The sequence below is a fragment of the Macrotis lagotis genome, chromosome 1, assembly GCF_037893015.1.
Source record: "Macrotis lagotis isolate mMagLag1 chromosome 1, bilby.v1.9.chrom.fasta, whole genome shotgun sequence".
Classification (NCBI taxonomy): Eukaryota; Metazoa; Chordata; class Mammalia; order Peramelemorphia; family Peramelidae; genus Macrotis; species Macrotis lagotis.
The window spans coordinates 39,956,862-39,976,850 of record NC_133658.1 but is presented as its reverse complement, the minus strand read 5'-3'; the positions used below and the strand labels follow the sequence as shown (position 1 = coordinate 39,976,850).

The window sequence follows — 19,989 nt, the reverse complement described above, 5'->3', positions numbered from 1 at the left end:
TTCTGCCATTACTTCATAAGCTCATTAAGTGTCCTATACCTAAAGGATACAGCATGATCATTTTGATACTTAAGTCTTTTAGAATGCCTTGCTACCATGATTCATAGCACAAACCCATGCAGTTTTTTAAGAATATTGCATCCCACCACTATAAAGATATTTTTGTTTGCAAGGACTGTTTCAACTGATTGAGTATCAAAGATAGTCCATGTCTCTTTTGTGCAACACGTGTGTAGTGGTGATATAGATGAATTCCTTCTCTCCCTATCTATATAGACTGTTAAACTAAACTTGTTTCTTCAGAAAATATTTGACTCTCGTTTTTCATGATTCATTGTTTTTTCTCATAGAATTTAATCAAACCTAAAGTTGTGTCATTTTCTGTAACTGTTCTTTTTTATGATGGCAAAGAATTTGAAGTTGAGGGAATGCCCATCAATTGGGGAATGGCTAAACAAGTTGTGGTATGTGATGGTGATGGAATACTATTGTTCTCTTAAGAAATGAACAGGTAGATTTCAGAAAAACATGGAAAGACTGAGTGAAGTGAGCAGAACCAGAACACTAGGCAATGATCCACTGTAATAGATTTAGCTCTTAGCAAAACAGTGATCAAAGACAATTCCAAAGAATTCATGAAAAAAAAATGCTATCCACTTCCAGAGAAGAATTGAGAGGTCCTGAATGGAAATAGAATCATACTATTTTTCACCTTATTTTTTCATTTTTTTTCTTTTGGTCTGTGTCTTTTACAACATGACTAATATGTAAAATTTTTTGAATGATTATACATGTAAAACCTATATCAAATTATTTACCATTTCAGGGAGAAGGGAGGTGAGAGGACAGAGAAAATTTTAAACTCAAAAATATTAAAATATGAATGTTAAAATTTTCTTTACATGTCATTGCATTGGTTAAAAAAAATATTGTTTTAAAAAACAAAACTATGGTACAAAGGAAAACATGAGAAAAAAGTGCTCTTTTCCACTCCTTGTTTTTGCTCAGGGGACCACCCTGTTATCATTGCACCATCCATAGAGGACTGACTTTAGGCCTCAATGAAGAGGAGAACTATGAGAATAATTTTGATACTCCTACTCAATCAGTTTTAATTGAATCATTATTGTTTAATGGGTATCTGTCATTTAGTGAGTAAAGTAGAATAGAATTAAATTTGTTTTAGTTATGTTAATTCTGGAAGAATAAGAGTCACCATTCTCTCTATATGTTCTCCCTAAAAATTCTGAGCTCTATCTCAGTTACCCTTTATGGTATATTCAATTTTTTTGTGGCCCACATTTGCATCTCTGCAAACAGAAAAGACCAAGCTGGATCATTACACAGCATCCAATGATGTTTATGCCATTATCATTAATATTTTCATTTGCATTGCTGTCATATGTGGATATTGATATCTAGGCTATTTCAGTCAGCATCAGTTCCTGTTTTCCCATGCTTTCCTGAGTTTTATATAGTCATTTCTTACTGCATGGCAATATTTCATTACATCTGTGACCCATGATTTGTTTTACTGTCTCTTAATTGAAAAACACTTTGTTTTCAGCTATCTCCTATGTTATATTTTGCTATCATGTAGGGTATCTTTATTTCATTGACCAACTTGGGACACATGTCAGGCAAACCACTTTCTTATTTCAAAACCAACCTTTGCAGGTGACCTGATTGTTTCCCACCTAGAGCTAGAATCAATGCAGATGGAATCCAAAGCCATTTATAAACATAAATTAGTATGATGATTTCTTTTTAGATTTTCCTTTCCATATCCCATTATCCCTAAACCCTGAGGATACAAACAGCTATGTTCTAATTGGTGAAGATGATGTGTAAAATCCAGGACTTTAAGTATGGAAAATCTTGAATGCTTTGAATAAAGATGGGTGGATTCAGAATGGGTGACTATCAAGAGAACTAAGTCCTACCTAACCATTCCCTTTAGCTCTCCTTCTAGCCCAGTACTCACTGCTTAAAAAGAGCCAGAGATAGACAATTGTCTGAAGAGCCTAGAATGAGGGGACAAAAGATGCTGCAGTATCCCAATTGCATACCAGTCCATTAGAAACTAAGAGTTCTGAGGGCAAAAACAATGTTATTTTTCTGACTAGAACAGTGTTTGAAAACATTTAAGTGTACCATGAATGATAGAGAAACAAAGAAGAGTAATAGTCTCTGTCCTCAAGGAGCTCATAGACTAATGCAGGAGACATACCTACAAAGAAGCTATATACAGCATAGAAAGAAAATAAAAGAGGAGAGTATCTAAGAGGAGATAGGGAAGTATTCTTATAGAAGATGGGATTTAGGGGGCAGCTAGGTGGCGCAGAGGATAAAACCCTGGCCCTGGAGTCAGGAGTACCTGAGTTCAAATCCGGCCTCAGACACTTAATAATTATCTAGCTGTGTGGCCTTGGGCAAGCCACTTAGCCCCATTTGCCTTGCCCAATCCTAAAAAAAAAAAAAAAAAAAAAAAAAAAGATGGGATTTGAGTTGGGACTTAAAAGAAGCCAAGAAATGAATAGGCAGAGATGAGGAGGGAGAGCAATCCAGGGATGGGGAACATTGAGGAAATGCAGCTGAGAAAGAAGAGAATCTTATTCCTGAAATCGATAGGAAGCCATTGTCATTGTATCAGAGAGAGTTCATGGGGATGATGGTGGTGGTATTAGATGTAAGGAGAAAGGAAGGTGAGATAAGAGGAGTGATCTAGGTTATAAAGGCTTTAAAGGTCAAACGGATGATTTTGTATTTGATCCTGTAGGTAATATTGGTATTTGGCCTTCATTTTTAAAAAAGGACAATGATATCACAATGTGGGTGAATTGGATTTCAGGGAGGCAGAATAGCACAAAGTCATCACTCTCCCTACCAGAGACATCCCAAGTCCAGTGGAAAAACAAAAATCAGGATGACTGGCAATGGCTGAGGATTCAGTGGATGACTTTGGTGGCTAATGTCTGCTCGAGCTTGAAGTGCTCTGTGGGGTTTGATTCAGCCACCTTTGTAGCCATTGGAACAAATTGTTTTCATCTGTTCTGCCTGGGGGGGAAGTCTTCATATATTTGGGATAGACATCCCACTAACTTATCATCAGATCCCCTCAACCTGCTTTAACCTAGTTTACCAGGGTTTGGCTGCTTTGCCTGCTATAGTTTCCTGGAGTCACAAGTAAGAATTGAGAGCCAAACAGACACGGACAGTGGATGGCCCTGAAAAGGTTTGGTAAGCCCTCCCATCAAGTCCTCCTTGAACGTCCATATAGCCCAATTCTGGAGGTAATAGGGAGGCACTGGAGTTTACTGAGAGAAGATGACATGGTCAGACCAGTGCTTTAGAAAAATCACTGTGGTGGTTGAATGGAAGAATTGGAGGAAGGAGCCTTGAGGCAGCAGCCTCACCAGCAGCTATTGCCACACTCCAGGTGTGAGCGGATGAGGGCCTACTCCAGGAGTAGGGGCATTGTCAAAGGAGAAAAGGGATCATATGGGACAAGTGAGATAGGGAAGGGTTGAGGAGATAAGGATGACCAGAGAGCCTAGGAGGATGCTGTTTCCCTCTACAATAAATGGGGGGTAGGAGGTGGGAGGATTTAGGGGGGAAGACAAGTCAGTTTTGGACATGTTGAATGTAAGATGTCCCCTGGACAACCAGTTCAAGAGACCAACAAGATAACCTGGGAATATTCAACAGAGGGAAGGAATGAAATTCAAGAGATCGCAGATTTCATATAACCCAACTCCCTTGTTTAGAAGATGAGATTTAGATTAACATTAAGTTAAGTGATTTGCCCAGAACTGGGCAAGTAGTAAGTGGTAGGTTCAAGGATACAAACTGAGGTCCCACTATAAGCCCAAGATGCCTTTAAGATATGAGGTTTCTCAGCTTGTGTTCGGTTGCATTGATATGAAAATCAGAGTTCCCTATGGCAAACAAATCATGTCTAGTCTATACATACCCATATCTCATATTGAACCCTGGGAAATGTTTGCATGGGACAAAATGAACTGATGTGAGAGTAGTGGGAAAATTGATGGATCATAAGTACCCTTTTCCAGCGATGTGAATCTTGGGTTTATTTTTAGGAAACTATCATCTATAAAACAGGGATATCTACCCAACCTCTCTCAGGAGATGAGGTTGGTACACTTATTTTGCAATGCTGAAGTCTTAAGCAAAAGGTAGGGTTGGGTTATTATGCTGAAGCTGGGTGGGGCTGGGGAGTTTTACAGAATTCCCTGAAGGCATGTCCAGTACCAAGTGAGTCAGGTCCAAGGAAGAAAGTTGTATGGCATCGGGAAATGATGCGCTCCAGGTGTCCCCGACTGGGTCAGCATCCCACAAGCGGAAGAGCCAAGCGCAGACAGCACCGGGTGCAGGGGGCAGAGCACTAGGGGCTGTGGCCGGGGACCCCTGGCACTCGCCGGCTGAGTGACCCTGGGCTAGGCCGCTAGCCCCGGCTGCCTTTCACCCCAGGCCACCTCGGTGAGTCACAGCTGACCCCTGGACCCAGAAGGTTCTGGAGGGGAAAGTGAGGCACAGCCCCTCCCCCTCCCTCAAGTTCAACTCCGGGGCTTGTGTGGCGTCCCTTCCTTTCTGTCCGGGTCTCCCCGAGGAGGAGCAGACACCGGGCGGGTGGGAGCCCTTGGCTCGTGCCCCGTTTCTGAGGTTCGTGGGCCGGGCGCCCTTGGGGACGTGTCGGGGGCGGCCCGGGTGGGCCCGACAGAGCCGGCGTGGCGGGGGGCCGGGAGCCCCAGGATGCTTCCCTGCCCTGTGCGCCCCACGGTTCTGCCGCGCCCGGCAGGCGCTGCCTCTCCGCTGCGGAATGTTGGGGCGCCCGGCCCGGAGAGGCCGCGCCCTCGGCCCCCGGGAAGGGGGGGCACGGACGAGGGCCGGAGGGGGGCGCCCCGAGCAGGAGGGACCCCGCAGCCCGGCCGCCCCCGGGGGGTGTCGGGGCGCCCCGGGGCGGGGCGGGGCCGGGGCGCGCGCCGGGAAGCCTGACAGCCGGCAAAGGTGATTCAGCGGGCTCACGTGGGAAGCGCCGGCCGCGGGGGGCGGGGCCCGGCCCCAGGAGGGGCGGGGCCGCAATCGCGGGCCGCCAATGGGGAGGCCGGGAGCGGGTCACGGGGCTGCGGGCGGGGCGGGGCGCGCCGGTCACGTGGGGCGCCGGGCCGGCTATAAGAGGGGCCGCGGGCGGTGTGCGCCGGCTAGGCGATGGCTGACCGGGCGCCGCGTGGGTTTCCCCAGTAGCCGCCGCCGCCGCCGCCGCCGCCGCCGCCCGCTGCCTCGCGCTCGGCCGGCCCCGCTCGGAGAGGCTCCGCCGGGGCCGCCTTCCCGCCGCCGCCGCCGCCGCCGCCGCGGGTCCTCCTCGGTGAGTAGGGCGTCGCGCCGGGGGGAGGGTCCCGGGCCGGCCGCGCCCCTCCCCCCGGCGCCGGGCGGCGCGCGCGGGAACCCGGGCTTCCTGGCCGCTCCGCGCGCCCTTTCTCTGCCGCTCGCGCGCCCCGCCCCGCCCCGCCCGCGCGCCTGCGCACTCGTCCCGCCGCCCGCACAACGGTCGCGAGGGAGGCGCTGCCCCCCCCCCCCGTGCGGCGCTTCCTGCCGCGCCACGTGCCCGCGCCCCCCGCGCCCCCCGCGCCCGGGCCCCGCGCCCCGCGGCCATGGTGCCAGCCCGCCTCTGCCCCCCGCAGGATGCGCGGCCGCCCGCGCTGAGCCCCGCCATGGCGCCGCGCCCCCGCCTCGGAGCCCCCCGCAGCCCCCGGAGCCGGCAGCACCCCGCCGCGGGCCCCGGCCGCCTCTAGCGGCCGCGCGTGGACTCCCGCGTGTGTGCGCCAGCGCCCCGCCCGCCATGGCCACCCCCGCCGCCCTGCTGCCCCCCGCGCCCCCCGGCCCCGGGCCCCTGGAGGACTACCTGTGGATGCTGGCGCTGGGCTTCGTCATCGCCTTCGTGCTCGCCTTCTCCGTGGGCGCCAACGACGTGGCCAACTCGTTCGGCACGGCCGTGGGCTCGGGGGTCGTGACGCTGCGGCAGGCCTGCGTGCTGGCCAGCGTGTTCGAGACCGTGGGCTCCGTGCTGCTGGGGGCCAAGGTCAGCGAGACCATCCGCAAGGGCCTCATCGACGTGCGCATGTACAACGCCAGCCAGGAGCTGCTGATGGCCGGCTCGGTCAGCGCCATGTTCGGTGAGCGGGCGCGGGGGCGCGGGCGGGGGCAGGGGCGCGGGGGCGCGGGCGGGGCCGCGGGGGCCGCCGGGGCGCGGGCGCCGCCTCACCCCCTGCCTTGCAGGCTCGGCCGTGTGGCAGCTGGTGGCCTCCTTCCTGAAGCTGCCCATCTCGGGCACGCACTGCATCGTGGGCGCCACCATCGGCTTCTCCCTGGTGGCCCGGGGCCAGCACGGGGTCGAGTGGTCGGAGCTGCTGAAGATCGGTAGGTGCCGGCCGGAGGGGCTCTCCCCGGCTCCCCCCGGCTCTCCTCTGACTCCCCAGCTCTCCCCTGGCTCCCCCCGGCTCTCCCCTGACTCTCCCCAGCTCTCCCCTGGCTCCCCCCGGCTCTCCCCGGCTCACCCCAACTCTCCCCGACTCTCCCCCGGCTCCCCCCGACTCTCCCCAATTCTCCCCTGTCTCTCCCTGGCTCCCCCCGACTCTCCCTGACTCTCCCCTGGCTCACCCTGGCTCTCCCCTGGCTCCCCCCGGCTTCCCCCGACTCTCCCCAACTCTCCCCAATTCTCCCCTGGCTCTCCCCGGCTCCCCCCGACTCTCCCCAACTCTCCCCTGGCTCTCCCCGGCTCCCCCCGGCTCACCCCAACTCTCCCCGACTCTCCCCCGGCTCCCCCCGACTCTCCCCAATTCTCCCCTGGCTCTCCCTGGCTCCCCCCGGCTCCCCCCGGCTCCCCCCGGCTCTCCCCGGCTCACCCAGGCTCTCCCCACAGTGCTGTCCTGGTTCATCTCCCCGCTCCTGTCTGGCATCATGTCCGCGGTCCTGTTCTTCTTGGTTCGCTCCTTCATTCTCCACAAGGTGAGCCCCGCCCCAGGGAGACCCCCGGCTTGTGGTCTGGGGGCCAATCTGACCGGAACCCAGTTTAGAGAGCCCATGGGTCCAGACCCGGGATGAGTTGGGCTTGCCAAGGCGCAAATGACCTTCCAGTGGTCGCCAGTGGGTCCCCACCAAATCCAGCTCTCTCCTTTGGCAAATAAGGAAACTGAGGTGGAAAAGGGGCCAAAGTGTTACCTGAGGAGGTAGGGGGCTGCCCCCAAATTTGTTACAAGCTCATAGAGCTGTTTTCCTACTACCCCCTCCAGGACCGCAATTTGTTTAGTCTTGAACCCACTTCCAGTGGAGCTAGTTTCCCTTGGGGAGGCGACAGGGGCAATTATAAAACCCTTTTGCTGTTCAACCAAACCAGACCCCAGGACACAGTTGGGCATTGTGCTTGGCCCCGGCCCACAGTCACGTTTCCTTGGTGAACAATGTTATCTTCCCAGAGTATTCTGTGCCATGGAATGAGGTCCCAGATCAGAAATTAGAGATGGGGAGAACAAAATCTATTAGGCCATCTGGTCCCTCAGGAAGCAGAGCTGTGACTTGTGTTTGTCTGGCCTAAAAGCAGCTCCTGGGGAAGCTCTTGTAACCAGTGAAGGGCTCCTTGTCATTCATTCCCTTGGCTGCCCAGAGCCAACACCTAGGGCAACCCAGCACATGCTCCCTGGCCGGAGCCCTGGGGAGGCCTCGTGGGAGAGGAGGACGCACAGGGGGTGCAGCCAGGACTCTGTTGACTTTTCTTCCTTTCTCATACAATTGATGAAATGGTGTCAAATGTATGGATTTGTTAGAAGAAAAAGATGAAAATTTCCCATCTGTTCCTACATTTCTTGGATCTTCTCTATTTTGAAGCTATCCTTGGACTTTGTCTCAGCCTTAGAGTTCTCTAAATGTGTGGACAGATCCAATCCCATGGAAGTTTGAAAATTGCATTATGTGAAATCAAAACAGCCTGATTTTGTAAGACTATGGTTGTGTAAATTGATTTGTATGTAGTTGCTGCCTCCCAGAGTTCTCAGTTTAGTTTTCAGTGGCTAAGCATTCTGAGGACTTTGTTCTTGATGTTAAAAATATTCTGGGTTAGGTTTTTTTAATTCACTGGCTATTTGGAATTATTTCTCATTCTCCAGACCTTTTTCACAATAACTTCAAAAAGAGGGAGGTATGTTAAATGACAGATTAAATTCGGAAATGTGAATATACAGTGAGAAAGGCCGTGTGTGTGTGTGTGTGTGTGTGTACGTACATATGTGTAATTCATCAGTTACTGTCCTTGGCCAATTAAGCTGTCCTCTGCTTTGGTCAGGTAGCAGAGACTTTAGGAAAGACCTCATGGCTGTTATGGTGAGGCAGCAAAGAGCAGTTTAAGGGTCCCTCCCTCCCCTTCCCAGCACAATGACCCAAGTTTGTGGTAGGAACTGGGATTTCTCAAGCATCAGATTTTCCTACAGAAGAGTAGATTTAAAATCTGATTCTGAACAGTGAGGGGAATCATAAATAGCCCAGCTGGGGGGTGGAAAGAGATGGTATTCTCTGTGTATGGTTTGGGAAAATGTAACCTTATGCTTTACACGCATCTTGTATCTCATATGAGGGATGACTCTTCTCTTTGCATGATACCTGATGTTTTAAAGTTGAAACCTTAGAAAAGTCTCAGATTTATTAGGGATTCCCAGTGGCTATAAATTCTGGCTCTCCTTTGTCTTTTGTGTCCCAGCCCCGCCTTAGACAAGTAAAAAGCCTGCTTGTGTCTATTGGATGCCAAGTACCCATGAACTGGACCCCCAAGAGAAACAATTTTGTTTATGCTTTGGGAGCACAAATTTCTGTTTATCTGACTGGTTTCAGAGCCTGTTTGGATGCTGTGGAGTTGCCATCAGGCATTTGGCTTAAGTAGTTCACGGATTGTTTTCTGCTTGGTAAGAGGCTTAAAGTTAGACTTAATTCAAGCCACAGCAATATTTGAGTGCCCACTGTGCCTAGGAGGAATGAGTCAAGCATTTAGATGGCAATGCAAGGGCAGTTGGGTTGTAGAAGAGATTTTCTTTTATACCATTGGGCCTTTTTTTCTAGAATCTGCCCAGGAGCAATCAGTGACAGGGATTTTAGAAGTGCTAGGTTTTAATATTTTTGTTCTAATGACCTGTATGGAGAACAGGACAGCCTAAGAATAGGGTTACTGACCATCTTGTGTCATGGATCCCAACAACCTCTTCTCAGAATATCATTTTAAGTGCATAAAGGGAGTTCAATCATTAAATTGAAATTAAGATTTCTTTTTCTTTCCCCAGTCTAAGCTGATGTTTCCCCCATTGGAGGTGGATCTATAGGCTCAGGTTATTATCTCTTTTCAGAGTACAGTTTTCACAATAACTTTCCTAGTACATGTCCTGATGGCACTTCTCCAGTCTAAATACACTGCCACCTCAGTTTCTCCTGTGTATTTAGGAACTAGGGACCTTGGACACAGATGCCCATTTGGATAACTGTAGACTGGGTTAGATGATGGGAAGGTTTCCTTCTTGTCAGGATAGATTTGGCAGTGAGAACAGAATGAGTGAACCCCCACATGCCCATGGGCAGCAGGGTTCCCACACAGAACTCACTGGATCTGGGGAAGGTTGGAAAGAAGAAGAGGGAACACCTGAATCGGGACCTGATTAAGAAGCTCGTGAACTGGGAAGGCTATTTTTTCCTTGTGCTTGGTTGACCTCAAGCTTCTGTTTTTAGATTTAAGTTAGAAATTCTATTCATGATAGGACAGGAAAATATTTAAATTTAATTATTTCATGGAGGAGAAAACTGAGACCTGGGTTCCCTGAGAGCCACAGGAGAGGCTCGGGATTGGGAAAAGAGTGGTGGGACATGCTGGCCTAAGACATAAAGCTGCCACTGCGTTGGTACTGCTGCCCAGCGAATTGCTCTCTGAAGCTTAGAAGTCCCCAACAGTGGCTTCTGGGATTATGGTCATCTGGTGCTGGTCTCCCTTATGACCCAGATATACAACACAGCTATTGTGAATTGTTCTGCATATAGCAGGTAAATCTCCAGGTACAGTCATATTTGATAATGAAGAAACAGGGACTTGCTATTGCTTCTGTGTGTGACACGATTGTGTTTTTATTTGTAACCACAATCCTGCTGAAGTTCACAGTTTTCTGTTGTCTGATGAAATCTTTGCTCTGAATCCCAGCATCCTCCCAGTTTTTCAGATAGGTGCTTCTAAAGCACCTAGCTCTATCTAGCTCTAGCCTACAATTCCTCCACCCAGCACAACCTAGGACAGGACTGGGAAAAGCTCTGATTTTTACTCACCCCAAATTTCAATCCGAATGTTTGTAGTCCTTAATCCTTTCTCTGAAGGCAAAATTGGTTCAGTTGGTCAGATCTGCTTCCCTAAGGTTACCTTTCCACAGATGTGGCATAGAGCTAACCCTGGTCTTAATTGTTGTTAGACATTATATCTAAAACCCAGCTCAGATAGGAAATTAAAAAATCAAGAAAGCTTTATATAAAATTAACATCTGGAATATTTTCTATGCTTCAAATTGGTTGATTGTTTCCAGGTAACTACTTCTGAATTCTAGGCAATCTGAAGTTCGCCTAGTAAAAATCAACAAAAGGTTATCAGTACTAGGATAAATGCACAGTTTTGTTGGATATGTGGTTCATTCTACATCTCTGGTAGATACAAAACAAGAAGGAGCAGAAGAGAAACTCATTTGAAGGATTTTCGATATTTCTGTCTACTGCTTCTGATGCATTTTAGAAAAAGTGAAGGAAATTTCATCAGAGAACCTTTCACAAAAGCATGGGGTATTCAGATTTTGTGCAAAAGGATTGCTGCCTTTGTTGACAGAGTTTATAATCTGAAATTACGGATTCTTTTTTGAAAGTTTTGTTCAAAAGGGCACATTGTGTCTTGCAGTCCAGTGGCTTGACTTGTTCAGTGGCCGTCTGTTCGGTAGTCACTTATTTATTAGAATTAATTCTTGCTATTTTCTTGAACCACTTGCAAAGTATCAAATTAACATCCCTTTTTTGTTCCGATGCATTATTTGTGATAGATAATTTGACGTAATCTTGTTGTGTAGTGTATAATATGTGTTATTATTTTGAGGAAGGAAATAATAGGTAGTAAAAGTGAAAATGTTAATTCTACTTTTCCCCAGTTCGGAATCAAACTTCCAAATTTGCCCTTTTTTTCTGTCCTTCATCTTGATTTCTGACCCAACAACATTCAGCCAGGGGTAAATAAATAGCCTTATTGAAATCAGGAGAACACTAGAGGGCTATCACTGCATCAAGCTTCTACTTCACTTAGCAAATATGTTTTATGGCCCAGAGAGTTAATATAAGCTAGAAACTAATCTCTCTAGGCTGGGCAGCTACTATGGAAATTGTTAGTCTACAGTATATTTCTTTTAAATGTTAACGCATTCTGTGCTACGACAATTGCTAGGTCATTTGAGTGGCAGGTGTAAGTCAAGAAAGTGGCAAAAAGGTTGTTAATTCCACATTCTGCCCTGCTTTTCCATCTTTGAGGTGAGAATAAAAAGTGAAGGTTGATGTCCTGACTCCTTGGTCAGGTCATTAAGTGATTTGCCCCCAGACCCACTTAAGCCAGACTTTTCTGCCTGGTCATCCATAGCAAGGTCAAATTAGGGTTTCTATGGGTCTAGTCTCAGGAGCAGGATGAACAGGTTAGGAGTGGACCTTGTCTTGCAGAGCTCCTTCACCTTGCCATTTGTCTTCCAGAGTGATCCAGTTCCTAATGGCTTACGAGCCCTGCCAGTTTTCTATGCCTGCACAATTGGGATTAACCTCTTCTCCATCATGTACACTGGAGCACCCTGTAAGTTCAGATGAAAATATTTAAATGTGAAATTTGAACTTGGTTACAAACCTTGCATTAAATCCCCAATTTACCCCTTTTTGCTTTACAGGGCTGAAATCTCCTAGAAGGTGGCTGGCCTGTGCCCATTACAGAAGGCTGCAGGCTAGTGTACGCTGAGTTAACCTAGATAGTTTCCCAACCACAGAGACCTGCTCAGATTCTAAATCACTCCAGACCTTTCCTCTTTAGTCTTCACAGGAACCACCGATAATATGGTCTTCTCCCTCCCTTTCTCCTCCTACCTATACTAAAAGTACTGGAATTGATCAGGATCCTGGCTACTTACAGAAGAACCCTTAGCCTTATTCAACCTTGGATAATCGGTCTTAACACTTGAGGTGTTGGATGTTCTCATTTCGGCCTCAAGTGGAAATCAGTTACCTTGGTTCCGTTTCCTAAATTTTAAATCATTCGCCTGAGAAGAGTTGGGATCTTTGACAGCTGGTGGGAGTGCACTTGGAAGAGGAATTCATGCAGCTGAGAGGAAAACTATGGTGTGAGACTGCAGAGATTGGAATGTTGGCTCTTTGGTTTTGGGCTGAGGCAGAGGATGGAGCTGGAATGCCTGGCTCAGACTCCCATGAAACATACTCGAGGGGGTCATATTCATATTGCGTTAACTGTCCCTAGTGAGATAGGAAGAGAGAACATTGACAAATCAGCTTTATAAATTCATGGATCCACTTAAAAGATCTTAAAATAACAAGAATGATTTCTTGTTTCATATCCCTTGCATGAAATTTTTTTATTTTCATTTTTTAGATATTAAGCATGGGCACAAAATTTTGGCAATACTGGTGTTAACTGTGTTTCACACTTTTAAAAAAATTAAGTAGGAGAGACAGACTGAGACTAGTGGAAGAAAAGAAGAGATGGTCCAACCACTTGTTTTCTAGCTAGGCAAAAAAGGAGAAAATGGTTCATCCACAGGCACATTGAATTAGTGGCAGCACTATAAGGCTTGAGATAGTGCTTAGAATTTGAACTTGCAAAGAACCAAGATGGGGGCTTGGATCAAATTAGTGAGATTTTGGGAGCTTTGACAGAAAGAAAGAAAATGCACAAAAGTGTAATTTGCTCCACCATTTTGCTTGTTTCTTTAAAAGTCCGAGGAATTCAGATTAACAGTTCTTAGACATTAAATAATGAAACTTGCCTCTTGAGGAGACATGGGAAAGGTAGAATTGCAGGATGTCATGACCTTGGATTCATTTTACTCTCACTGATCTCAGTATTGCCAGCACAATCTTGAGCTGCCTCTTCCATCTCTTTCCCTGCTAACCTGCAGGCCATCTAAATTCTTGCAGTCCATAAGTCTGTTCTGAAGAGAGAAAAGGAAGAATCCAGGTACAAATTGTTAGGTTTTTAAGATCTGAATTGTCTTTTTTTCCAGAGGTCAGTTCACTTGCCTATCACTAGCAGAGAAATTCTCACTGACTGACCCTAGGCCGCTGAAGAGCTAGAAGAGCCCTCCCGTGGAGGGTTGCCCGGTATTGCAGGGGGCTGTTGCCCGGGGGTTTTCAAGATCCCTTATTTTATCTCCTAGTGCTGGGCTTTGACAAACTTCCTCTCTGGGGTACCATCCTCATCTCGGTGGGATGTGCTGTTTTCTGTGCCCTTATCGTCTGGTTCCTTGTCTGTCCCAGGATGAAGAGAAAAATTGAACGTAAGTAATCTGACCTAAAATGGAAAATGTAGCTGTTTGGACTTGTTGAATTTTAAAGTAGTTTGAGATCCAGTGCTAGATTTGATATTCCTTTAGTGTTTTGAAGAGCTTTGTGTAGTTTCACATCAATTCAAAAATTCTGAATAGTTCATAGGAATTTTTTTCAGTGGGGTAAGAAATAATTTAATTTCTGAGGGGTGCAGAGAAGGTTTTTCTCACCTTAAAAATAAGATTGAATACTAGGAATGAGAAGGACTGAAGGGAGTCCAGGAGACCTGGGACAAGGGATTGAAGCCTTTAATTTTGCCAGTGATATAGGACTGATACTATAGAAAGAAATTAAATGGCATAAAAGTGGATTAGGAAAAACACGTCAGCGATAATGGACTTAGTAGAAAACATTTGCAGTAATAGGTACTGTGCCATTGCTGACCTGGACATGGGTAGCTAAGCATCTTGTGATGCCGATTTTTATTTATGTAACAACTTACTTTTGAAGATTTCCACAAACCCAAACCTGAGAAAAACCCAACTTTAAATAGTTAACTAGATACTTGGCTATAGGATGAGCCTCTTTGCAGTTGTTGGTAGTTTCGATGTTCTTGGTGTTTGCCAAGAGATTGAGATTTTTCTTTTCTTTACCTTTGTCAGTTGCAGAATTTCAGCTGTTGAGTTTTCAGAGCAGTTTATTCCTCTCCAGATAGTCCGTGACGCAGACTGCAGTACTGTGGGCACTGCGTCACTCGCTGCTGCAGACCTGAGGAAACCCGGGGGGGGGGGGGGCAGGCTCGCCTCTGCTGTCCTCCCTGTTGGAGCCTGGTGGACTGAATCAGACTAGACCAGGCTGGGCAGCAATTGCTTTGAGCTCCTAGTCTTAAAGCCAGCATGCAGGGGCAGAGTTTGGGTAGTCTGATCACTATAGCTGAAAGAATTTTCAGCTTTATCATATGGATGTTGTGCTCATGGTATCTGGGTGAGAATAGGAACTTGGATCCCTCACTTTGAAGATGAAGAAACTGAATTTAGTAAAGTAATTGGTCTCCTGTAATAGGGCCTGAGGTTATTACTCTTGTAGAAATGAAGTTTGTGTTCACTGGTAGTTTATTTTCTTCAGAAACACTTTTCTTCCCCCTCCCCTCCCAATTTCTGAGTCAGTAAAGTATCTTCTTTCTTACAACAGTATTTGAACTATAGTATGGAAAGCTTAATCGTTGGAAGAGGTTGGATGAAGTAAAATATTTATTAGAGTGGAAAAAGTTGATGTGCCTTAAATAAAATGACTTTTCTTGCTACTGTAGGAGAAATCAAATCCAGTCCTTCTGAGAGTCCCTTAATGGAGAAAAAGAGTAGCTTGAAAGAAGATCAAGAGGAAGCCAAGTTGTCCCTTAGTGATGTTGAAAATGGGAACCCTGTTTGTGACATGGGAGCTGCTACTGTCCCTCTAAGAGCTGCAGTGGAGGAGAGAACGGTCTCATTCAAACTGGGAGATCTGGAGGAAGCCCCTGAACGAGAGAGGCTTCCTAGTGTAGACATGAAAGAAACGAACGTTGACAGTGCAATGAATGGTTAGTTTTGTGGTTTCAAAAGTAGTTGATTTGGAGGGAGGTGCTTTTGTGTTGTTTCTGATACTTTTGAAAGCTTTTTACAAGTTTTAAAGTGGGGAGGGAGTCAGGGAAATTTGCATTTGTACACACCACACACACACACACACACACACACACACATATATGTCCATGTTTGTCTATTACCTTTCATCTTCCTTAGGCACAGTGCAGTTGCCCAATGGGAACCTGGTCCAGTTCAATCAAACAGTCAGCAACCAGATGAATTCCAGTGGCCACTATCAGTATCATACTGTGCATAAAGATTCTGGCTTGTATAAAGAGTTACTTCACAAGCTGCACCTTGCCAAGGTGGGAGACTGCATGGGGGACTCAAATGACAAACCCCTGAGGCGTAACAACAGCTACACGTCTTACACCATGGCCATCTGCGGCATGCCCTTGGATTCATTCCGTGCCAAAGAAGGAGAGCCGAAAGGGGAGGAAATGGAGAAGCTGACGGGACCTGCCTCCGACTCCAAAAAGAGGGTCCGTATGGACAGCTACACCAGCTACTGCAACGCGGTGTCGGACATCCACTCAGTGTCTGACGCCGACGTGAGCATCCAGTCTGAGCGGGTCCTTGGAGACAGGAAAGGCAGTGGGGACTCCTTGGAGGAGTGGCAGGACCAGGACAAACCAGAGATCTCCCTCCTCTTCCAGTTTCTACAGATCCTTACAGCCTGCTTTGGTTCTTTTGCCCATGGTGGCAACGATGTAAGGTCAGTTGACTCTTAGTCTACCCAGCATAAAGGCATGCGCAAGTAGCAAAAGAAAGATTGGTCTTTGCAATTTTGACATCTTTTGTTCTCTGCTTCTCTTCCAGCAATGCCATTGGACCTCTGGTTGCTCTGTATTTGGTCTATGAAACTGGAGATGTTGATGCAAAAGTAGCAACCCCAATTTGGCTTCTGTTGTATGGTGGTATCGGTATATGTATTGGCCTCTGGGTCTGGGGAAGGAGAGTTATTCAAACCATGGGCAAGGACCTCACACCAATCACGCCCTCTAGGTAAGAGACAGTGAACAAAATTATCTTCCAGAGATTTGAATTTGTATAATGTCTCAGTATATTTTAAAAAGATTTTATAGTAGCAAAAAAATTAGTGTATTTCAGTATTTATTCCAATTCATTAGTATTACATTTTTAGCATATGTTCTCTGAAAATGCTTAGAATGATTTTAGTGAGCAAGTCAGCTTTACTGGCCAGGTGACCAAATAAGTGTGTGGGCCTGAGATGCCATAGGGGTGCCAAGAGTATGATTGGGCATATGCTCATGTTTCATGTGTTCTTACCTGGGAGCTAGAACAGAGACACTCGCCAGACATTTTTAAAAAGCACATGAGCTTCCAGCTCCCAGTAGAATTTGAAACACCCTTAGAGACATGCTAGAATCCAAGGTTCTTCTGAGTGCAGTGCTTTTATTATGCTGGTTCTTCAATGCAATTGTGAATTGTAACAAAAGGAAGCCTCCTTTGCCTGTGGAGTCCCAGCTGGTTACCTGATAGGCCTTCTTTTAGGCCAGAGCAGGGGAGCTTAAACTGTAACTAGAGAGGATCTGGCCCGTCTAGGTCACTGGGCTCTTTTGACAAGCAATCATTTTGTGTCAACAGTGGCTTCAGTATTGAACTGGCATCAGCTCTCACCGTAGTAATTGCGTCAAATGTTGGCCTCCCCATCAGCACGACTCACTGTAAGGTACGTCTGTTTATAAGCTTCAGCTTAGAGACTTGGCAGCTAAAATTGATTCATCCAACTTGTTTGTCATCAGGATTGTTTACAATTTAAACTAGTGAAACAACTGTTTTTCATCTGCCTTTTTATGTAATGTCATCATAGGAAGTGTTCTTACCTGTCCAGTATTTTAATATTTTGTAGACCACTGTCTCTTGGAATCTTAGCAGTGGATGAGCTTCTCCATCCCCATTTTGCAGATAAGAAAACTAAGAGGCAGGGGGTGATTTACCCCTGGTGACAGGCATGGTTCAAATTCTAGCCCTTTCACCCTCCAGCCTCTGGGCTCTGTGGTCTCTCTGGGACGGTATCATTGATTAGCCTAGTATCAGTCCAGGAGAGTTGGGCTCCTCTTCCACAGTAGCTAATTAACTGTCACCTTGGGCAAGTCACTTTCCCCCTCTAGACTTCCCTTTCCTCCTTGTGAAGGAGGTTCTCCCACACAACAACACATCCCCAGGAGACTGATGCAGGAACTAACTGGTGGATCTTGTGCAGGTGGGTTCCGTTGTTTCTGTTGGCTGGCTGCGGTCTAAGAACGCCGTGGACTGGAGGCTCTTCCGGAACATCTTCATGGCCTGGTTTGTGACTGTCCCAATTTCAGGAGTGATCAGTGCTGCTATCATGGCTCTCTTCAAATACGCCATTCTCAGAGTGTGATGCCATTCTTTGGGATCAAATTCCTACCACTGCTTGGGACCACACTTACACATTCCTGCTCCCTGAAGAGTGACTAAGTGTTGCAGAGGACTCCTCCGAAGAAGTCTTTTTAAAGTTTGGGGGGCAGTGGGAGGGAAGTGTCACTTGTGCTATAATTGCTTTTGTGCTAAATATGACTTAACTCAAAATTAGCTATGTAAAATAGCCAGGTTTCCACTGATTCTCATTAAGGTCCCCTTTCCTTCTGGGCTGTGAATTACTGTACATATTTCTCTACTTTTATATCAGGCTTCAATTCCATTATATTTTAATGTTGGTTGTCATTGATGATAATCCCTTGTCATTTTGAGAACCATTCGGAGCCAGCTTATGTATGTATCAAACAAAAGAATAATGTTATGATCTGCTCTGTTCCGTTCACTGGAGGTGAACAGGGGTCTCCCTTAAATATTTTTAAATGGAAATTTCCCCAAGGAAATTCTGCAGAATAGAAATTTGTATTCTGCATTTGTCCTAAAGTAGTGGTAGATTCCTTGGCATATATGGAAACCACTTCCTTACCTGGAGGAATGCTCATAGGTTCGGGGAAAATGAAGTGGCCTGCCACTTGTCTTTCATTTTCAAAGTTTCACTAACTTTATTGCTGAGGGGCAGGAGAGAAGAGCCTTCACAGGTCTTGTCATTTCTTGAACCTGGTCTAAGTACTTTATCTGTGTCAAAGTTGGGCAAACAACTGACAAAGTATTTCTGGTTTTGCGTTGAGTGTATGTAATTATATTTCCCTTTTCCAGCACCTACTGTCTTGTTAACCTTTTTGTTCTACCTGCAGTGTAAGATGGATGAATGGGGTTGAATGTGAATGACACACCAGTTCAATGGGACATACTACAGTGGTCCATGCTCATCTGTCTACCTCTTAATAAAAATGCCTATGATTTTTCTAGAGAGCTGCTTTTGTCTGACTAAATGGGGATTGTTTTCCTCTCCTTGCGGTGTGATATCTTTGTGCATGAACTTGATTCAAATGCTTCTGCTCACCCCAGAACTGGCCCTTAGCCCCCAGCCTTATTCTGAGCAGTTTGTCTGGCAGTATCTTGGGTCAGCATATGATTCAAGCCCTGGCAGGACTTAAATTGGGGTTGGGGAGGGCTCCCCATAAGTGCCAGGAGGATTAGGGAAGGGTGTGATTCCCCACTGCCCAGAAGACTCAGATTTGTCCTCCAGACTTGTCTTGTTTTTTGTTTGATTTTTGCTCTGACTCTGAAAGTAGGGACTGTTAATTTGTTGAGGTGACTCTTCCTTCACCCTTTCTGACTTTTCCTTTGGAAGGGAGCTGGTAAAGAAAGACCGTCTCTTCCATCTTTAGCCATGGGTTTGGTTTTTGATGGAAAAATGAAAAATGGTTTTTCTGTCTCCTGTCTCCTTTGTTTTCTTTCTGTCTTCTCTGTGTCTTGTGTGTGTGTGTGTGTGTGTCTTTTGACTTGGGACAGAGGAATAGAATCCTGGAGTGGGGGTGGGTGGTGGGGGAAGTCACATAGACCACCTGAGTGGGAAATGAACAACTTCATATGTCACTTCCCTTGTCACCTCCAATGTAACAGCTTTTTTTTCCTTGGAGTATTTATTTAGGACTAGATTTTATTTTTTTATATAAATACCTTGTTTTCCAATTATATGAATAGTAGTTTCTACCAATCATTTTTTGTAAGGTATGAATTTTAGTTTTCCATGATATGCATTGATCAAAATTGAATGTTGAGAGAAAAAACATCCTTAAGGAAGAAATAAAATATTAAGAGACAGCAAAATTATGTAGTACATAAGACAATTTTTTTAAAAATTGAAGATAATAATCTTGTCTTTGTTTGAAACTCAATTCTTTCTTTGGTTACAGATGATATTGTCCCTGATCATTGAACTGGATGGAATGAGCAAGTCCATCAAGGTTGATCATCACCCCATGTTGTTGTTAGGGTGTACAATGTTCTGATTCTGCTCATCTCGCTCATCAAAAGTTCATGCAAGTCTTTCCAGTCTGCTGAATTCCTGTCCCTCCTGGTTTCTAATAGAATGATAATATTCCATGACACTCATATACCACAGTTTGTTCAGCCATTCCCCAATTGACTGACATCCCCTCAATTTCCAATTCTTTGGCACCATAAACAGGGCTGCTATGGATATTTTGGGGGTTTTTACCCTTTTTTCACAATCTCTTCAGGATTCAGACCCAGTAGTGGTATTGCTGGATCAAAGGGTATACACATTTTCATTGTCTTTTGGGCATAATTCCAAATTTAGCTTGAAGCTAAATGAAAGGAAGGTCAGGCTCATTTAAATATGGGTCTTGAGTGTACCCTTTAAGTCTGAATAGGATAA

General features: G+C 46.2%; 1 protein-coding gene across 1 annotated transcript; it reads left to right on the top strand.

Moving 5' to 3' along the window:
• The first annotated feature begins 5,795 nt into the window (after positions 1–5,795).
• SLC20A1 (solute carrier family 20 member 1) lies at positions 5,796–18,555 on the top strand. The gene is made up of 10 exons (XM_074198383.1): positions 5,796–6,194; positions 6,298–6,438; positions 6,941–7,026; positions 11,809–11,905; positions 13,494–13,613; positions 14,912–15,178; positions 15,378–15,936; positions 16,041–16,226; positions 16,830–16,914; positions 17,449–18,555. Exons 1-10 carry the CDS (start codon positions 5,861–5,863, stop codon positions 17,608–17,610), a joined length of 2,037 nt encoding a protein of 678 aa, XP_074054484.1. The 5' UTR covers positions 5,796–5,860; the 3' UTR covers positions 17,611–18,555.
• The last annotated feature ends 1,434 nt before the right edge of the window (positions 18,556–19,989 follow it).